Raw genomic sequence first — 22,035 nt, 5'->3', positions numbered from 1 at the left:
TGACAAGTTGTTAAAATAACGAGACCTATATTCTATGACAAATTAGTTATATAATTAACATATTTAAGAAAAAAAAAACTTAAAAACTAACCCATCAATGCATGAAAGGAGTACACATGTACTTGTGAAGGACTCATTCATATTTGTATGAATCAACCAAAAAATTTCAATATCAACCAATGATTATGTCAACAACAATCCAATATAAAAATTTATGTATTGTTGTGATTGAAACCCACAAAAACAACCATATTTTCAATTTCAATTATAAAATAGAGATATAGAACATCATCTCAATCACGTTTGTTTATCAAGAGTTGCTCTAATGTGATAGAAGAGAAAACCTCTACCAAAACAAATGGAAAAAAAATGAAAGAAAACCATGTTTATGTCAAAAACCACTACAGAATTGTGTTTGTTGCCATTAAAAGAGAAAAAAATTGTTGTCATTTAGTTCATGCATTGCAACAATAATAAGGTAAAACAATTTTTACATAAGGTCTTTTGTCCAACATAAAACTTCCTATTTACAGTAGGTGACATCAATATCTGACGTAAATATGAAGTTTTACATCGTCTTCATGAAAAAAAGTCAAATAAATTACAAAAAAAAAATACTATGCTTTCTTTATGTGAAACTTCAATAATATATTTGATATATCTTTTATTAGTTAATTAATTTATCATACACATAATGCATTTGAAAATTGAATAAAGATATTATTCTTTGAACATGTCTAAACAAAACTACATAATGATTAATTATCTATATTCCAAAAGAAATACAATGTGTTTTAAGGATAATAAACTTACATAAATTAATATGCACAAATGATAAGTTAGTGCTAACATGTTTTGGTAATTAGTCTTTTCTAAATTTTACCTTTCTTTCATGTGTTTCACATGTGCATGGGGTGGTTCCTAATATTATTCATAGTTAATGTATTATTATCATCTTTAACATTTGAACATTTTCTTTTATTATATAATTATTCAAAGAATATTTAATATCTCCTATAAAAAATTCTAATATACTTTTAAAGTACAAAATGTGTTCATATGATTAGGAATTAGTAATATATAATAAAAAAAACTCTCAGTTACAATATTTTGAATTAAATATGTTATTAATTTTTTATATTAATTCGACTAATGTTTTATTATTATTGAATATTCTCTATACTTTTTCCTTCAAAAATTTATCAGTAATATTAGAATTAATATGAAGACTCGCGCATTAAAAAAAAAAAAATCATTTAACCACACAATGCTGAGGCAATGCATTAATTTTCTGAAATCATATACACTAATCATTTTTTTTTTTATATCATTTCCTGTAATAGGATGATAATCTTTTGGAAACATATATACTCATGACATTTATTATCTTTGTGGAGTCTTGAAGATAGGACCAATAACAATAATTATCTTTTATATATAATCTGGAATTTCAACGTGCACACATAATGAATTATTTGATTTCTCAACTTTTAAATAATTGTTAAACCTTTATGGACATGGTTATGATGGTTCCACCATAATGTTGAATTCATTATTGAGTTTGTTTATTTATCTATCTATCTTTAACCTATGATATACATTAACATAACACTTTTTCATACTCCAATATGCTTAATGAGTTTTCATACATAGTTGTTGATTAATTGTTACCTCAATTGCATAAATATAAATGTTCGCATTTAAAGAATTTGTGTGTAACTCCAAATACAACAAATATATCTTAAAAAAACTTTAATCCCAAGTATTAAACTTTCTAAGGACAACCCATAAAGGATGTCTTAATAACGTTATTTAGATAAAGTGATTTGCAAGAAATATGATGTGGATGAGCATGTTTTAGTCTTTGCTGTGGTGAGAAGATTAGTTGAGAAAGACAAAAAATAATAATTGATTTATGCTTTATATATATATATATATATATATATATATATATATATATATATATATATATATATATATGGGTTTGTTAACACGCGTATGCCTGTTTTCAAGGTACATTTTAACAATGCGTACTGGATTATAGTAGACAAAAATACCCTCATTTATCATGGATTCTAAGTTTTAAGGTTAAGGATATTTAAATAATTTTCATTCTCAAAACTAAAAAAAAAAAAAGAAACCCATAAACTCTTACTCACCCCTTCATTCCTCTCAACCCTTTCTCTTTCATCTCTCTCGCTCCAACATTTTCAACATTTTCTCTGTCATCTCTCTCACTCCATGTTTTCTCTGTCATCCCTACTGTTGTCATGAAAGATATTTTCTCTCTCATCTCAACATTTTCAACATTTTTTCTCTCATCTCAACCCAATTGAAGATGGTGGTGGTAATTTGAATGAGAGATATTTTTTAAAAATTGAAAAAGTTTACTCTTTTATAATCTATTTATTAATGTGTGTAAAATGAATATAAACTTTGTCACTTTATGTTACTCTTTCCAAATCTCAAAGGTAAAAAATGATTTCTGTTTTTTATCTTGCACAGTGGTTAAAGTTTATTCTAAAGGCCTGTAGAAGTTGATTCAGTGATAAAAAAGGGACATAAGGAAATTAAAGAAATAGGTATACTAGGAGTACAATTCTTTCAATTCTAGGTTGTAATCTTACATCATATCCCATACCAATAGAGATAGGAAAAAGAAACACTTTGTGTAAAGGGAAAAGGACAATAGAGGGAAATATCTTGTTCTTTAAAAATATAATGAAATGTGGTGTAGATGTGTAAATAATATATGAAAATTTAATTGATTTATTAAGGTTTTATTTACATGATTTAATTTAAAATGAAATTTAATAATAATAAGAAGGAAAAATATATAACACATCCTCAAAATGAACGAACAAAACAAGAGCAACAAATTACGATGTCATGAGTTGTTGTTTGTGGCTTAGGGAGAGTATGAAGACGAGAGAGAAATAAATTGGATAAGTGAGGAAGGTGGATTAGAGTTAGGTAAAGGTTTCTGATTTTTTTTTTTTTCAATTGGGGCAATAGGAATGACAGAGAAAATGTTGGAGTAAGAAAGATGAAAGAGAAAGGGTTGAGAGGAACGAGGGAGGTGAGTAAGGGTTTAGGGTTTTTTTTTTTTTTTAGTTTTGAGAATGAAAATTATTTAAATATCTTTACCTAAAAACTTAGTCTATATATATATATATATTACCCATACCTATTAATAAAAATGTTTTTTGTGTATTTGTTTTTACTTTATTAATCTAAATCATTTTATTTATTTTTCGTTTAAATTTTATAATTTCCTTTTAAATTTAGCAAACTACCTTCAATCAAAAATACTTATAATAAAATTATAAAAAAATTGCTTTATATTTATTTTTAATAATTACGATAAAAAACTTTTGATTAAAAAATAAATTTGGATAGACATACACATAAATACATGCGTTTTCACTAGTAAATACAATATAATTAATGTTATATAATAAAATAAATAAATGTAATTAAAAACAATAATACATTAATTAAATATTGATAAAAATACTAAAAATAATTGTAATAATGAATTTCACTAGTAAATATAATATAATTAATATTATACAGTAAAATAATAAAATAGTAAAAAAAAGTAATTAAAATAATACACTAATTGAATATTAATAAAAATATTAAAAATAATTGTAACAATAAATAATGAAAAATAATAATAATTTTGTTAATATTAAATAAATTAAAATTTAATAATTAACTAAATTTAATAATAAAAATGTGACATCCCAAATATTATACTAAACATATAATATAATAGGATTCAGCTATTATAGTATAAGAAAGTAATTAGAGTAGGGAATGATAGTATTAAGATGTCTCCAAAATATGGATGGAATTTAAATTTTAGTTATAGAAATGAATATCTCAAAATGAGACTTATAAGTCTAAGTCTAAATACTAATTAAGAATCTAAACTTTATTTATAAACCAGTCTTTCAAAATCAAGAAAAATAACTAGAAGAGTCCTAAGAGCTAGGGGCAGCATCTGTCTCCTCCAATGTTTGTTCCAGGGAAACCTCATCCCCCTTTGCTCACATCCAAGTGGATGATCATCGCAAAGAGAAAAGGCACAACACATACAACACACAAAAGTAAGGGTAAGCTAGGTTTCAAAAGCATACAAGTTATCATATAACACAACATATAAGCCATATCCATACAAGTAATAAAGTAAAACATCTTATCATGTTATGACTCTCTAGACTCGTCCGGACTTAGAATGAATATCAATCTGGGGCGGGTTGTGCACTTATGGTGGCCTCTACTGCTTTGCAAAGCCATTGCCAACAGGTTTCACCCTACCACACACAAGTGTAAGTCCGTTACCACGCAAATAGGCCTCCACGTAGCACCTATCACTAGGAACTCCTACTACTCTCACCACATGCGTCAATCCTCTCTAAGTGAGAATGAAAGACCATTAGAGTGTTGTGATAACCCCCCATATGAAAGCCTCTTATATTCATTCTAAACACTAAAGTGATATCATCTAGAGATCTTACTTTGGTTCTAATAACATCACTTGATTAGTTTATATCTCTCTTAGATGCATCAAACATACACTTTTCATAGTTATATAAGTGTTTCCATATTGTATTGGTTCATATAAATATCATACAACATCAACCAAGCCAAGCAGAAGAAGAAAAGAACCAAAAAAGGAAGAAATAGGTTGTATAGCGCACAAGGTCGCAAGGCGTGACCAGAAGATTATCGCATAGCGCACCCCCGTGCACTATGCGGATCAGTACACATAAACACTCCTCCTAAAATGGCTCGCATAACTAACCTCATTGCCTTGCGAATTAAATCACAAAAGGCCACAAACTCCCTCTCTCACGCAGAGCGCACACTTTACGCTATTCTAATTATATAATTATTTCCAGTGTCAACAACAACAGCAAGGCGACCATCCTCGCAGCGCGACTCACCAAACAGAGGGCAACCCTCATCTTTGATTCGCAGAGTGCACATTATGCGCTATGCGAATGCCCTGACAGAGAGCATCTCACCAAGGCGACCCACTGTGCGAATCCTCTCGCACAGCGAGTCTGCAAAATCTGCAGAACCCAAATTCTACGGATTTGCAAAACTCAACCCCTCCAATTTCGTTCTAGGCCTTTTGATGAATTTCTAACACTCCTAATTTGATCTTTATTATGATGAATTAAACTTGCCTAATTGGTTTAAAAACTTCCTAACCTAATTATCTAATGGTTCTGCATTGATTTGTATTCTAAAACTTAAATTCCACCAACTTAAGGACTAAATTCTAGATTTACCTGTTAGAAACTATTTTTACTCATTTTGACACTTCTATCAAGTCCCAATTTACTTACCTAAGGTATCTAAACAGATTAAAACTACCTAAAACACCAAACTCTAAATTTGACTACCTTAGTTCCTCTTTTAAGGCCTTAAAACTCTATTAATTCACTTGTCTATTTCCCATTAAGTTGTCTCAAGGAATTCATCCCATCCAATCACCAAACATAATTACTTCAGTATATCAATATCAATTCAATAGCATCCAATTAGCCAATCATAACACGATCAACCATCAACACATGGTCATATATGAATATCATAAATTTGCAACTTAAACAGTAATAAAATCATAAAAACAGTCTCACATGCGCTTTATCACTATAGCTATACGAAATTTAATTCAAGCAACCCAAAATTTCACAGAACAGTAAAAAGAACCCTAGCTTCCCTTACCTCTAAATGAAACGCCAAGCTCACGAAAATCCCAATTGCTCACTTACACCTCAAGAAAGACTAGGATTGCCTATAAATCATAAATTTTGTGTTAGGAGGTAGAATTAGGGACCTAGATAGACTTGAAAGTTGCAAAGAAGAAGTAGAATGCTCATGCAAATCAAAATCTGGTGCATGCAGTACAACCTTGAGATGCATGAAAAGGGAAGGACTACTTACCGGTGGCGGAACAAGAAATTGACCAGTCGGATTTGAAGCCCACAATTTCGAGATTACCTACGCGATCTCTGATTGTAAAATAAATGGATCAAAGAAAGAGAAATCTAGAGAGATGGTGAAAAATGTTTAAGAAACAAAACTTTAGAAAGATAGAAAGTTTTAAACAAATGGACCAATTACGTTTTAAAAGGTCTCCATTTTATTTTAATGATATGTTTTAAATATAAAACATGGTCCTATTGACTTAATACTCTTATCACTCTTAATTCTTATTTCTAGGTTATTATAAAAATTAATTTGATCATTTTATAAATACTTTTTCTTTTACAATTTTTATTATTACTACGTTTGTCAAATTACTTAAAAATTTTTTAGTTCAATCCATTTTACTTTCACTTTTATTTTATTCATTTCCAGTTGTCTTTTCATTTCCTCACGTCCACCACGGCTTCGATTTTAACAAATTTAGATCTTCTTATAATCAAATACTAAATTTTTTAAAAATTACCCTAAACTACAATGGGAAATTAAAAATAATAATAATAAGTACTAGGAAATTTCAAAAATATTTTTTTTCCAACGAAGTTATTGTCTTATTTTAGCACTTAACTTTTCTTTTACTTTTACTTTACAGTCTCTTTTAATGATAAAACAAAATTATATTTAATTAATAAAGATAAATATAAATAAAATTTTAAAATAAAATAATAACATTTGTGATTATTAATTGTAGTACAAAATATAATGAAGATCAAATAATCATAATTCTTTATTAAACTTGACAGTTTCAATAATTTTATATAAAAGTATAATTTTATTAATATAATCAACTAATTATAATTTTAATATTGTTATTCAACAAATTTTGTTAAAAATAAGGGTTAAATTTTTTTTCTTAAACTATTACGTGATTTTAGTTTTTATTTTTTTTAAACTTTGATCATTTTCATATATCTCGTTCTAGAAAGTCAGATTTAATTCTTCATAACGAACAATGTTAGTTTTTTTTCTTCTAACATGGCTAATCATGTGTTATGTCATCTTTTCCTTTTTTTAGATGTGTCAACTTCTTATATTTTTTTGTTTGAGAGGTTTCTCTACCTTTCTTATTCATTGATGAGCCACCACCCAGTTGATCACCCTTCATTGAGCCACCCACTGAACTCCCAAGGAGAACCTGCCATCACAATTTTCATTCCACGCCTCATAACAATCCTATTCACACCTGAAAACAAAGAACAATCATGGTCTATTGTGCCCTTCCAACACATATACAACATAATCCCTCTTCATTCAAACTAATCCCACTTTATCACATCAATTTAAAACCAACAGAACAATGCAACACTCAACAAAGACAATTCTCATAATCATAAGTTATGTTTTGATGTAAGTTATGTTTTGATGACTTGATGAGTGTAATCTGGCTTTGATTTAAGGAAACTACTGTTTTGAATGAGTGATATTATAGGCTAAAATTTGTTGTGAAATTTGATTGAGAAATCTGATGGTATGTCTTGTTTTGAATTTGTTCTAGTTTGGTGTTATTGTAATAAAATAAGTCTATAATTATCTAGGCGAATTAGTATGACCTTAAAACTTATTTTTAGACTTAACTATGAGTCAAAAATACCAAATTAGCCACAATGAGCAGTACAAAATATATATATATATATATATATATATATATATATATATATATATATATATAATTGAAATAATTTTGAAATTAAACAAAAAAATTTCTAATATATAACTCTTAAAATTTCAACTATAAATAAAAATATTGAAAACGTTAAATTAAAAAAGATGTGAAGTTAAGAAAAATGTTCAAAGATTCTCCAATTAAATATATATATATATATATATATATATATATATATATATATATATATAATTGAAATAATTTTGAAATTAAACAATTTTTTTTAATATATATGCTAGGTTTATGGTGAGTAATTTATATTTTGATATAACTTTTAAAATTTCAACCACAAATAAAAATATTGAAAACGTTAAATTAAAAAAGATGTGAAGCTAAGAAAAATATTCAAAGATTCTCCTGTTAAAGAAAATAATTAAAAAAAATTTAGTGATAATTAAAAGTATATATATATATATATATATATATATATATATATATATAATCTCGTTTTTTTCTTTTTAATTAAAATAATTATATTAAACAATAACATTTTTTATTATCACTAAAAGTTAATGTTTCTGTGTAAAGGCTATTAAATTCAGAAAAAAAAAAGATAGATTAAAATGAAAAAGGGATTATATAAGTAAAAACTTTTAAAAGCTGAAGTCTTTCTCTGCATGCACTGTCTTTCAATTTTTCGAGTATCCTTCTCTTTCATCTCTCTAAAATCCTTTTCTTACTCACTGAAATCCTCAACCCACTCTTCTTCTATCTCTTAGCAGATTACGTTTAAGTGTTGAGGATCCTTTACTTTCACCTCTCAACTTTCCGTGTTCTTCAATTTGGTAAGTTAGAATTTCTCCTCCATGCTTTTGAGAAGTTGTGATCATGCAATAGAACCGTTGCATGTAGCTTCCTTATGTTTTCCTCCAATTTTTTTTTATCAAATTTAGGTTCTAAGAAAGTTGTTCTCTGTCATCAATGGATGAATTTTAGGTATTTCTAATTTCGCGGTTCAAGAGGATAGTTGGGTCATCTTTGAGCTTGGCTCCCAATTAGAGGTAAGGGAGGTTAGGAATTTATGTTTTGTCTTATGAATTTGAATTGCATGGACTGTGGTTCTTGTTTGAAAATTGTGAAATAGTTATGTGAAGTGTCTTGGTGAAATTATATTGTTTTGAATTGAAATTGGGTGTTATGGGTGTAAGAGATCACGTGCGGTTGAATTATAAATTTGATCCTGTGAGTTGTTGCTTATGAATTGATTGATCTGCGATGGAAATGCTAAAATTGAGTGATGGAATGAGGTAAGTTTTGTTATATAGAATCCTAGGTAGAAAGTTAAATGAATTTAGATGTTTTAGGTTATGTTAGAGGAACTAGAGGGATCAATCTTAGAAAGTGAGGTTATAAATGGATTTGGTCAGTTTAGACCACTTAGGTAAGTCATATGTGACTTGTAGGAAGTGATAAAATTGTTCAAAACAACTTCTAATTGGTAAATTCAGATTTAGCACCCTAAGTTCACCAAATGGAAGTCTTAGAAGGGAAATTAATGCATAAACACTAAATTATGGGATTAAGAATGCTTAGAACGAATTAAGCAAGTCTAATTAATCATATAGATCGAGTTTTGAGTGCTTGAAATTTACCAAAAGGCCTAAAACGAAACTTAGGGGAGTGAGTTCTGCAAAATCTGCAAAAAAATCTACAGAATCCAAGCATGAGCGCCCTTTAATTTGACTTTTGCCAGAATTATGGGGCCTGGGCGCCCCTAAAGGGCGTTGCTTTTGTTTTTTATAGTTTGGGGAGTTCCAGATGTCCGTTTTGGACGTTCTTTAGGTCGTTCTGGGGGGTTTTTGACCCTTCCAAAACTGTTGGTGATGGTTTCAAAGTCATTTTCCTTGTCTAAGTATGAGTTCATTGGGTTTTGTGTTGTTTAGTGGTTCTTTTTGAACTATTATTGACTGGTAGTGTACATGGAATGATTTCATACAATTTTTTATGACTTGTTGGGTTGTTTGTGGTCTTTTGAATTATAATTACTATCATATATATGTTGTATGCAATGTAAAAGTGAAAAGTTTGATTATTAGACGTAATTACATGATCCTCAAGGGAGGTTACATGGTGGTGCCACTGTAATTTGTTGTGATTGACCGTATGAATGGTTAGAGTTCCCGATGGGGTTTATCCTGACATTCTAATGACCATCCAAGCTCAAGTAAAGAGTGATGAGTCATGTGGTGAGAATAGTAGGAGGTCTTAGGATAAGCGCTTCTTGGAAGGCCTATACTGCTATAATGGGCTTACACTTGTGTGTGGTCGGGTGAAACCCCTCGACAATGGCTTTGCAAAGCAGTAGGGGCACTACAAGTGCACAAACTCTTGGAACTCGACATTTCATACTAGTTCAGATGGTCAAATCACGTGATCTGTCATTGGTATCAATAAAATGTATTCAGTTACAGTTTGTGTTGTATTATTGTCATTACATGCTTGAAATACTTGATTGATAACATGTTTTTTTTATATACCTAGCTTACCCTTGCATTTGTTTGTTGTATGTGTTTGCCTTTCCCCCTTGCGATGATCATCCAATCCTTTGGATGTGAGCAGTAGCTGATGATGTACCCTTGGAGTGAACATTGGAGAACGAAGAACATACAGCTTCCCGTTCTTAGGACCTTTTCTAACTTTTGTTTTGACATGTTCTATATTTTTTGAAACACGCTTTAGGTATCTTTGGATCTTTAGTTTATTATGTATTTTGGAGAACTCTTATACTTGTATTTAAGTTTTAAATTTCAGCCATATTTTGGATGACTATATGTTTAATATTGTCTTCTATTAATTCCTAACTGCTTTCTCGTACTATAATAGCTGAATCTTATTATATGTATCTCTATATAATATTTGGGATGTCACGGTTTCTAATTATTTTCTTTAACCATATAATCTTTGAACATTTTTCTTAACTTCACATATCTTTTAATTTAACGTTTTAAATATATTTATTTGTAGTTGAAATTTTAAGACTTTTTGTAAAATAAAACTGTATTAAAATATTAAATACTCAACATAAACCTAACATATATATTTTATATGAGAGAAATATTTTTGTTTATTTTTCAAAATTATTTCAATTAATTAATTTTGTAATAATATAAATAAATATACGTGTTATCAAAGACCAAAAAACACCCACAATCTTAGCTCCAACAAATACTAATTCACATTCTTTAAGATATGGGTTGAGTAGGATTAGATCTAATTTTTATTTAGCAATTATTTGATTCCAACTAGATATTCTCAAGTTTAAACAAGATAACTATAAACAAATCATAAAAAGTCGGTTGTAGTTCTAATCCACCTCCGCACACAGTTTTATATTTTCTAAAAACCAGACAATTTTGTTTGGTCTGCTTTGGCTTCTCTGCCTTTCACAAAGCATCCATATCTCTTCTCTCTGAATCTTCCTTTATCGTATCCCGACACAATTTCAATATCCCTTCGTTGTTCTCTCTCAAATTTTCTCTTGCTACCAATAACAGCAACAAACTTTTAATCTTACCATTGAATCACTATTTTCGTGGACATCTATGAGTTTTTTGACAAAAACATCGGTCTTTCAGATCTGATTTGTCTCTACCAATAATCTGCATTGCACAACATCTTCTTCTCCTTTTCGTGTATCACTGTCACCATACGACACCCTTTTGCCTGGCCGGGTTTGATTCATCTCAATTTTTTATTTTCTTTTTCCAACTGGGCTGGGAAAACAATGGTGACGGTGAATCTGGGAATGCTTCACTATGTATTGGACCACATTTATGGAGCATTCATGCACCGAACTAAGATGAGCACCCCGTTCTTCTCGCGAGGGTGGGGTGGCACGAAGCTTGAGATGCTGGAGAGGATGCTAAACCAGTTGTTCCCGGAAGTGGCGGGGCAGAATTGGCCTCCGAGGTTGATTGAACCAGTTTGGAGAACCGTTTGGGAGACGAAGAATGCGAGTTTGAGAGAAGGGGTGTTCAGAACCCCTTGTGATGAGCAATTGTTAGGTGCATTGCCCCCAGAGAGCCACACTGCAAGGGTTGCATTCCTCATGCCCAAGTCTGTGTCCCCCAACAGAATGGCCTGTGTTGTTCATCTTGCAGGTAAGAACAACTTTGCTGGTTATGGGGAAAACAGTTAAGTAATTGTTAATTTATGAAAATATGATAGGATAACAAAAAAAGTGTTTTTGCCTGGTTGACCTTATATAACTAATGCAACCATTATTTTAAGTGCAAATTGCACTTCTACCATGCGATTTCTTGAGATTACATACAACGTCTCTATTTTGTGTTAACCTTTATAACAACTTCCCTTGGAAGGGTACACAGTATCATGGTTTTCAAACAATTAAAAGGGTTCATTTTTATGGTAAAAAGTGTCAGTGTAATATTTTTTATATAATTAAAGGGTATGTATTGGAGTAAAAAACTGAGGTATTGAGAGAAGTTTGACCAAATATCTGTCATTGTAGTTTACTGTTATTAAAAGTGTTTAGAATGAAACTGTATAGGTTTTTTGTAATACTAGTAATGATCTTTAGTCGTCTGATTTGCTTCCCTCTATACAAATTAATCTGTGCTTTGAAAATTTTAGTTTTATGCCTCCCTGACTCAACCTACTTGTAAGGTAGGAATAAATTTTTATGGATGGTGCGATGGCAAACTTAGGTGTCACAATATCTCATCAGGATAAACTCTAATGTCATATTAGAGAATGAACTTTGAGCTTAACTCAACTGTACAAATCCTAGCTTGTAAACTGAAGTGAAGTTCAAACCCACAATTTGATTATATCTATAGTCGGTGTCAGATGTTTAACATCATTTGTCCCTATCATATCCCTTGCAAAGACCTTGCATTAGGACTTCCTTTAAAGTTTAGGACATTGTTTGAGGTCAGCACTTAATATAGTATGTTGAAAGTTATTGTGTATTATTTGTCTGTTTACAGGCAACGGAATGATCTGATTTTGTGGTTTGACCAAAATTGAAGGGGCCTCGTTCTGTGAACAATACATTTGATGGATTGGATCAGCCATTAGGGAAAAGGATTGTGGTCTTTGGAATTTCACTTCCCACAATAGTTACTTCGTAGAATGGCATACTAAACTATTTTCTGTTTGTTTCACTATTTGATCTTTAATTCCTTTCACGAATTATTTGCATTGAAGGTTATAAGTGTTTGATTGGTCTTACTATTTAGATTAAAAGTTTGATAAGTTCATTATGTTAGAAGAACTTCTTCTACTGAAACCCAGAATAATATATCCTCTTAGCCAAGTCTTTTGAGATCTTTCCATTTTCTTTAAAACTACCCATCTCCATTGTGTGCAGGAACTGGAGACCATACATTTGAGAGAAGATTGCGTCTTGGTGGACCACTGATGAAGGAAAACATTGCAACCATGGTACTTGAGAGGTCAACATCACTTTTCATGATCTTATGATGAAACCAAAAGGACCATCCTTTTTTTTTGTTTTTTTTAATACCTTTCGTTTAATATATGCTCTTCGTTTGTGATTTTGCAACTGCAGTCCATTTTATGGACAAAGACGGCCTGTGTTGCAGCGTGGTGCGAAACTTTTGTGTGTCAGTGACTTGCTTTTATTAGGAAGAGCAACCATTGAAGAGGCACGCAGTCTCTTACACTGGTTGGACTGTGAGGCAGGTTTTGGCAAGATGGGTATTTGTGGACTTAGCATGGGTAAGGGTTGTTTGAACCTGTACAGAAATCAAACAAGTTTTAACTTTTCAAATCTCTTGGCTTTTCGTTTTATATGACTTTTACAATGTTTCAATGTACTCCAGGAGGAGTACATGCTGCCATGGTTGGATCACTTCACCCTACACCTGTTGCAACACTCCCTTTTCTATCTCCACATTCTGCTGTTGTGGCATTTTGTGAGGGGATTTTAAAGCATGGCACTGCCTGGGAAGCACTGAGGGAGGATCTTGCAACCCAGAAGGCTGCAATGACTCTTGAGGATGTTAGAGAGCGAATGAGAAATGTTCTCTCTCTCACAGATGTCACGCGTTTTCCAGTTCCCAAAAGCCCCAGTGCTGTAATTTTTGTTGCTGCCACTGTAAGTTCCAGATTTCATCATCACCTTATACCATGTGTTTTAGTGAAAATTGGAAGAAATTTACGTCAAAAAATCATTCATTTAAATTTCTTTTTCGTTTATATAGCCGTCTAGATCCTTTTCAAGATGTATGTCGTTAAATGTGTATGAACTATCAAATAAATGAGGTTCCTTTACATGGATATTCGACTGTCTGAAAAGACATCACTTTCTGCAATCTTATTTCTTTGTATTCCTGAACATGGTTGTTACTGAGACGACAAAAGAACAAGTTAAAAGTATAGGAAATCCTCATAATAGACTCTTTGGTATCTATAAAGTCTTGTTTTATTGAGATGTCTGCATTTGCCATTTGATTTCTGCTCTTAATGATTGTGAACATTGTTTTGCAGGATGATGGATACATCCCCAAGCACTCAATCTTAGAACTTAAGAAAGCTTGGCCAGGTTCTGAGGTGAGATGGGTCACAGGTGGGCATGTCTCATCCTTCATTCTCCACCACGATGAGTTTCGAAGAGCCATCAAAGATGGTCTTGATAGATTACCATGGAAAGAGTCTCAGTTGTGACTGGATCATTGATTCATTGCACACGAAGAAGAAATTGCCTTTTACATTGTTTATTGGTACATTGGTCTTCTCTTCCAGTTCTCACCCAAACTAATAACATGCACAATTGACCTCAGATCTTCCTTCCCAAATGAAGAGGGAAGGAGTTCTTGTAAATAATCATCCAGAAAAGATGTACATTGTAACATTGAAGTTAAAATAATGGGATAGAATTCTGTGAAAAAACCGATACAATTGTTGGATGGGATTTAACTGTTCTGATCTCTGTTAAAAGTTTTCACTTGTCATGATGTATGCATTCATTGGTTTGTTTGTGTTTTGGGTGAAATGTTAGAAGAGAATAGAAAAGGTGATAAAAAAGGAGCCAGCATGATGAAATTTTCCAACACTTTTGAATGACTTCTGGATAACACCTTATATTCATTCATTCTACTTGTGTAATGTTTCATTATTTTACTTTTAAAAAATTCTTATTAAATTTAATGAAAATAAATTAGAAGATACGAGAACATTAACATAATTTTCTTTTAGAAATAGTTACCTTTTAAAATTAATAGTTTTTATCTTTTTTTTTATCTACAATTGTAATCTCTTCATTAAATTAAAGACATTTAATTTATTAGTTTTTGAAATTAATAGTTTTAAGCTAATTTTTTCAAATAATACATTGATTGTTATTTAATATATTTTTTTATGTTTTTTTTATTGAATGTCAAACAACTATTATTATACTTATTTCTCTTTTTTTTTTTTGTCATTTACTTATCAGAACTTTTCTTTCTTTCTATTTGTTTTCCTATACTAATCACAGGGTAAGTGAATATTTGTTAACAAATTATTGTGCTTTCGAAATACCTTCTTTTTTTTTTTTATGGAGAAAAATCCTCTTTAGTATTTTATTTAAAAATAATTTTCTTTTTATTTTAGAAGTTACATGCCTTAAATTTATTCTTATTTTAATATAATAAAGAAAACCATCTATTATAATAAAAAGGTTTAATAGGTTCATAGGTCCTTATATTTGTAGGTTTGTTTCAATTGGGTCCTCCAATTATGAAACTGTTCAATTGGGTCTCTAATTTAATCAATTTGATGCAATAATAACCTTTCTGTTAAATAAAGGTAACGACGTTAAGTTGTGAGAAGCTGAGGTAACCAGGTGGCAGCATTTGATTCAGGTGTCAACGTTTCTAATTGTTAAATTTTTAAAAGCAAAATTAATAAAATAATGCTGGAAATATAATTAGAAGCTGAAATTATTAAACATATTAGAAGCAGAGTTTTTAATTGTTAAATTTTTAAAAGCACAAATTATTAAACATATTAAAAGACTATTTCCTATTTTGGGGTCAGAGTGATCGTGTGTGAGAAATTGGGAAAGTTGGAGAAGTTAGGGTTCGTCATTGTGGTGGCATTTGGGGAGCATCTCTTACACATAAGCTTTCAGTGCATAAAATTGTAGTGATATATCGGTTCTTTTGACTGGAAGGAGCTAATTTTTGGCGGTGGCGGTGACTCACGTGGTACAGTTTCGCGAAGGTCGTTGGCAATGAGTCACGTGTCCAGGTTGGTAAATGTTTAGTTGTTTCTATATTTTTGACAATGATTCATGGTCAGTGGTGGTCCCCCATGTTCGAAGTGGTGTGGTAGTGTTATTTATGTTGTTCTTGAAATTGCTGTTGCAAAGTGGTCCCATGTTTGAAGTGTCGTAGTAGATCGTAATTGTTGTTGTGCTTTATATTGATGTTGTAATGTGGTCCCCCATGTTTGTTTCTTGTGTTTTTTTTTCGTTTAAGTTATGTTGTAGTTGGTCCCCCATGTTTCCTTGTCCTGCTTCTAATTTTATATAATTTTTGTTGTCGTTGCCGTCTTATTATTTTATAGGATATATAGTGTTATAGTGTATAACATGGAGGATCATTTCGAAGTTGTTTTCCACCATGGAGGTCACTTTATAAAGGATGGGCCACTTAAGTATGAGGGGGAAAGTACAACTCTGTCTTTTGACCTAGACGTGTGGAGTTACTTCATTATAGTCAGTGTAGTAAAAGGACTTGGTTATGATGGATTTAAGGAGTTGTGGTATTCTGTAGGGGGGGGGGTTCTGTGTTAGATGATAGGTTAGAGGCTTTGTCTGATGATAGAGGAGCCATGCACATGATGAACTTAGCTAAGCTAAATGGACAAGTTCATTTATTTGTTGTTCACACGGTGTCTGTACCTGAGATCGTAAACTTGTTAGAAAATGTTCCACATAATATAGGTGAAGAAGAAGTCCAACCTGTGATGCATGATAGTGGTGATGGTGAGTGTGAACTTCCTGTTTCAGAAGAAAGAGCTGAGGGAGATGATGTTGTAGAAGGTGAAGTTGAAGCTGAATGTGATGTGGGTGAGTTTGAAGGAGATGATGTTGATGTTCGTAGTTGGAGTTCTAGTGGTGAGGATGCCAATGTTGATTGCAATGTGGAAGTTCCTAGTATGGATGACCTAGTTGACTGTGATATCCAAGAAGAGGTAGGGCATGGAGTTGGGAATTGGATTGGTGAAATTGAAGTTGATGTGCAAGATGATGGTCCATCATGTACTCGCATTTCCNATAGTGATGTTGAGGATGGTATAAATACAGAGAAAGATANAGGTTTGTCTGATGATAATTGGGAATCAGAAGAATTGCTTAGTGAAGGAGAAAGTGATGGAGAAGATGATGATGACCAAGGAAGTTATGGAAAGTTTGTAACATTTAGTATGCCTAAAACAATGGTGGATTACAAGTGGGATTTNGGCACTTATTTTGCTAACAAGCAAGATATTCTGGATGCCATAANNACATATGCAGTAGAAAATGGGAGAAATTTATCATATGTTAAAAATGATAAGAAGAGAATTAGAGTGAAGTGTATGGGTGGTAAAGGAAAGTGCCCCTGGATGGCATACTGTGCTTATATGAATGTAGTACGAACGTGGCAATTAAGGACTATTGTTGACAACCACACTTGTAGTAGAGAGCACAAAGTCAAATTAATGAATTCTTTGTGGCTAAGTAAGAGGTTGGAGAAAACCGTGAGAGAAAATCCCAAAGTCAAGGTAGGGGAAATTCGTGACAAGATAAGTAGAAAGTGGAATGTTGGTGTATCTAGATCCATGGCTTTTAGAGCAAAGTCCATTGCTTCAGACCATGTAGATGGGTCTTTCAAAGAACAATATAAAAGGATCTATGATTATGCTAATGAGCTCTTACTTCGTAATCCTGGATCCACAGTGAAGGTGGAAGTGGAAGACAATGTCGGTGGCCATATTTTCAAGAGGTTTTATGTTTGTCTTAAGGCCTGCAAGGACAGTTTTGTGTCTTGCAGGCCAATTATAGGGCTAGACGGTGCTTTTTTAAAAGGTAAATATGGTGGTGAATTGCTAACTGCTATTGCAAGAGACGTAAATGACCAGATGCTACCTCTAGCATATGCCATTGTCGAAGTAGAGAATAAGGAAACATGGAAATGGTTTCTGGAACTTCTAGTTGAAGACATTGGTGGGGAGACAACATTCATATCAGATCAACAAAAGGTTATTCACATGCCCTTTTTCCTAAATTAGTAACTTCATTTTCATAACAATTTATATGATGCCTTTAACAACACTGCCAATTTGCTATTACAGGGATTAATGCAAGCTTTTGAAGAGATCCTCCCTAGAGTTGATCAACGGTTTTGTGTTAGGCACCTTTACGCAAATTTCAGGAAAAAATTCCCTGGAAAGCAGCTGAAGCGGATGATGTGGAAGGCAGCTACAGCAACTCATCCACAAGCCTGGGAAACTGAAATGACAAAATTAAAGGAGGTGAACCTTGAAGCCTACAAATACCTTATGAAAATTCCTCCCAGGTATGATCATCTTTCCTAATCTATTTTTTAATTGATTCAATTCATAGTTCTGGAAGTGGCAGAATGTGATATTCATATTTCTTAATCTCTTCTAATGTAGACACTGGTCACGATCAAGGTTTACCACCACTGCTAAGTGTGATACTTTGGTGAACAACATGTCAGAGGCATTCAACAGTGTATTGCTCCATACAAGGTCAAAGCCAATCATAACCATGTTGGAGGAGATCCGCCTTTACTTGATGAACAAATGGGCAACAAACCGAATCAAGAGTCAATCAATGTTTGGGTCCATTTGTCCTAAAATCAAGAGTAGACGGAATAAGGAGTCCCAACTAACAAAATTTTGGATTCCTAGGTAACCTTATTATATAAAACTTTTTTTATGTCTTCAAGGCTATCAAATGTCATCTATCTGAGTTTTAATTTTGTTTTTCCAGCTGGTCAGGGCAAAAGTTGTTTGAAGTTCGTCATGTTTCCCAAGCTGGGGACAAATTTATAGTTGATATAGACAAATTAGAATGCGCATGCAGGAAATGGGCTATATCGGGCATTTCATGTTGTCATGCCTTGGCTTCTATGAAGTTTCTGAATTTAGATGCAGAAGAATTCATCCCTGTTTGTTTTAGGAAATCCACATATGAAGCAATGTACTCTTCCATTGTCTATCCAATTAATGGTGAGCATATGTGGCAGATTACCCCATATAATGAAGTGCTCCCTCCTAAAAAAAGAACACTGCCAGGGAGGCCCAAGAAGAAAAGAAGATTGCATGAATAGGAGTTAGTGAGGGACGAAACAAGAATGAGAAAGGGTGGTATACAAAAAAGATGTGGCATTTGTAAGGAGTTGGGTCACAACAGAACTTCATGCCAGAAATCAACCCAAGATGGTGTAGTCAACCCTGACCAAACACAACAAAGCAACCAATCAAATGAAGAAAACATAGCATAATCAAATCAGCCTTAAGCAAGCAAGATGTTTTTTGTAGTAGTTGTTTTTTGAACATTGTAATGATGTAAAAAGATTCTGATGTTGAATCTCTGTGATGTTGAACCTTTGTACCTTGTAATGATGAAGAAAACATACCATCATCTTTGCTTTTATTTAATGAACACTGCCGATTTGTTGTTAGCTTTTGTTATTTAAGAAGTTCTGTCTTTAGCTTCCTCAGTTTGCAGTGATGATCTCTTTAAATTGGTCTTTTGGTTGCCTTGTTGACAAATTACAGTTTAGCTTCCCCAAATTTTACACAATTTGGAACTAAATCAGTGAAATTGTGATTTGAACAATATACTGGTTGTTTGATGAGTTGCACATGTTCCATTTGATAATATGGACCTGTTTGAAGTGTTACTTGACCATTTAGAGCATTGTTTTATTACTCTTCCACTGCAGTTCCTTCAATTTTCATAACGTCAGTTTTACAGGAATTTTATCTTTGCATATAAATAACTGCTGATCTGTTTTTGATACCGTGAGTGCCTAATTTCACCGGTTCAACAACTATATTTGGTCATTTAGGCTTTGCATCTCTGTTTTTGATACCGTGACTACCCGAACACATCCACCTTTGCATCTCTGTCAATATTTCTGCATAATTGACATGATAATTTTGTGCATTACTTGATAATATCTTGTTCAATTTTCAATAGTGCAGGACTGTCATACTCTTCATTGTTACATTGCTGGACCTTTCTTAATTCATCAGGGAGTAACAGAATAAAATCATGCAGGGCTAAGCTTATTCTTGGTTTCCTTTCTTTGAGACAACAGAATCAAGAATCTGGGCGTGTTGAACTCCCCAAATTGGTGTTGGAATATTAATCTGAGACGCAATTTGAAACGTTGTACTCTTTTACTAAAGTCTTCAGTAGTCTTTTGCCTAACTTTTTGAACACGTTGGATTTAAGGATGTTTGATGTGTTTGAAGGTATAGGTAACGAGAATTGTATATATTGAATACATTTTGATATTTATTATAATTCTTTAATAATTTACTTTTAACTTTAGACAAATTTCATATTTCATAGTCGTGTTCGTATTAATGACTAGGATAATCAAAATACTTCATTTATTCTATTATTTATACTTTCACAAGTACGTTCATCTAATCCATTCATGATTTCAAATTCATGCAATTAATTTTTTGATTCATATATTGTCTTTACAATAGATACGCTCATCAAAGTGAGTTTCTTTGAGACAAAGGGTGCAGTCACTGCAAGTTACACTTTGTCTTTATCATCAGGGGACAAAATTATCAAAAGCCAACATTATACAAGCTTTTTATCAAGTTTAACCACTTTAAACTAATAAACTAACTATGTAACGTATTAATAATTTTCAATAGCAATATTATACAAGCTTTTTATTTGTCATATATTTATCAGCAATTTATAGCAGTTTTTCAGTATTTGAGTATTATGCTCATGCTACTGTCAATTTTCAGCACCAGAAAAAACCATCACTTTTCAAAGCCTTTTTTGGTAAAATTTTGGTGGCATATTTATGCAACTGTTACTGCCAGTTCATAACAGAGGAATAACTTGTGTTGATTATAATGCATCAATGCTGTAATTTTGTAAACAGTATATTGAATGGATTTTTAACAACTCTTCCAATTTCATTCATTTCATTAACTTCATTACAACACACAAAACCTACAACAAAGTTAGAGGAAATCATCCCTTCCTCATCAACATTGAACATATAACAGATATATGTAAGCATTTCTTTAATTTTTCAATTGAATGAAAATTAACTCAACAGGATCTTGAATTTACATGATACTCACAATTCCCACATACACAGTAAAGAAAAACTAACCTGGATCCATTGTGCACTTCTTCCTGTTTCTTCCTGTCAATTGTTCTCTCTCCTCTTACTCCTCTTTAATGCCTTCTTGATGATATAGAAGTTGCAAAGATAGTTTCTCTGTCAAAGTCACAGTTTCTATATTGTCTTTTCTAAGAACGTTCGTTCTCTCTTTTTCACTCTTCAGAAACGTAACTCTATCACCTGTCGTAAAAACTTTTTCCTCTTTTATGGTATTTTAATTAACCTTAATAAAAATACCAAAATCCCCTTTTGGAGTGAGAAGAGAGGGATTAATTTTAATAACTCTAAAATAATCCCAATAACTTTAATACTTTAATATTCTAATAATCATCACATTAGAATCTTTACATTAAAGTTATACCTTACATTACATGAACCAATGTTAATTATTAATATAATTTAACATTCTCCCACTTGGTTCATGTGATGACTTGAAGATCTAAAAATAAACTTTAAGTGCGCACCATTCATTAGAATTATCAAGCCATCATCCTTATATGAATTGAAGTGATCGGATCATGGCGGGCAAAAGTCATGATCGACAAGATTCCTTCCATGTATCACATAATCAAAACAACTCAACTTAACTTTAATCAATCTTATAACTTTCATATCTCTAAAAGAGATCTATCATGTCACCAAAATCAATAATACATGTATATAACTTAATGTGGATAACAAATATAATAAAGAGAAACATAACTTTAATTGAATTCACAAGTGTCAAAACAGTACAAGCATATAATTATACATAACCATACAGATAAATAGCATCATCATGTTAATATTGACTTATCCATAATGCCCATACTCTCAACATGGCCAATAAAAGTTTTGGGCGGTAGTCCTTTAGTTAACGGATCTGCTATCATGAAATCCGTATCAATATGCTCAATCAACACTCTATGTTTCTCCACTTCTTCTTTGACCGACAAGTATTTCAAATCCATGTGTTTAGCACCCTTTGAGTACTTGTCATTTTTAGAGAAGAAGACG

At 31.9% G+C, this 22,035-nt stretch overlaps 2 protein-coding genes across 3 annotated transcripts; both read left to right on the top strand.

Annotated features, from left to right (window-relative positions):
- Positions 1 to 11,010: 11,010 nt before the first annotated feature.
- LOC106756702 (protein ABHD18) lies at positions 11,011 to 14,600 on the top strand. The gene is made up of 5 exons (XM_014639238.2): positions 11,011 to 11,769; positions 13,002 to 13,086; positions 13,203 to 13,372; positions 13,477 to 13,751; positions 14,144 to 14,600. Exons 1-5 carry the CDS (start codon positions 11,394 to 11,396, stop codon positions 14,318 to 14,320), a joined length of 1,083 nt encoding a protein of 360 aa, XP_014494724.1. The 5' UTR covers positions 11,011 to 11,393; the 3' UTR covers positions 14,321 to 14,600.
- Positions 14,601 to 15,870: 1,270 nt separating this feature from the next.
- On the top strand, positions 15,871 to 19,314 carry LOC111241401. 2 transcript variants are annotated; one of them, XM_022779121.1, is made up of 4 exons: positions 15,871 to 17,881; positions 17,975 to 18,198; positions 18,299 to 18,556; positions 18,895 to 19,314. In XM_022779121.1, the coding sequence occupies exons 1-4, from the start codon at positions 16,472 to 16,474 to the stop codon at positions 18,983 to 18,985; spliced, it is 1,983 nt and encodes a 660-aa protein (XP_022634842.1). In that variant the 5' UTR covers positions 15,871 to 16,471; the 3' UTR covers positions 18,986 to 19,314. The 2 variants fall into 2 exon arrangements, with proteins under 2 accessions (XP_022634842.1, XP_022634841.1); XM_022779120.1 differs by having other exon boundaries at positions 18,639 to 19,314.
- The last annotated feature ends 2,721 nt before the right edge of the window (positions 19,315 to 22,035 follow it).

The sequence above is a fragment of the Vigna radiata genome, chromosome 3 (genome assembly GCF_000741045.1).
Source record: "Vigna radiata var. radiata cultivar VC1973A chromosome 3, Vradiata_ver6, whole genome shotgun sequence".
NCBI lineage: Eukaryota > Viridiplantae > Streptophyta > Magnoliopsida > Fabales > Fabaceae > Vigna > Vigna radiata.
This window is presented reverse-complemented; position numbering and strand designations above follow the sequence as displayed.

What these genes read in the sequence shown, in the direction of transcription:
- LOC106756702 (XM_014639238.2), top strand. Translation starts at nt 11,394, where the DNA reads ATGGTGACGGTGAATCTGGGAATGCTTCACTATGTATTGGACCACATT. An exon ending in GCAACCATGGTACTTGAGAG is followed by an intron (nt 13,087 to 13,202) that starts GTCAACATCACT and finishes TTGCAACTGCAG; the next exon opens with TCCATTTTATGGACAAAGAC. An exon ending in TAATTTTTGTTGCTGCCACT is followed by an intron (nt 13,752 to 14,143) that starts GTAAGTTCCAGA and finishes ATTGTTTTGCAG; the next exon opens with GATGATGGATACATCCCCAA.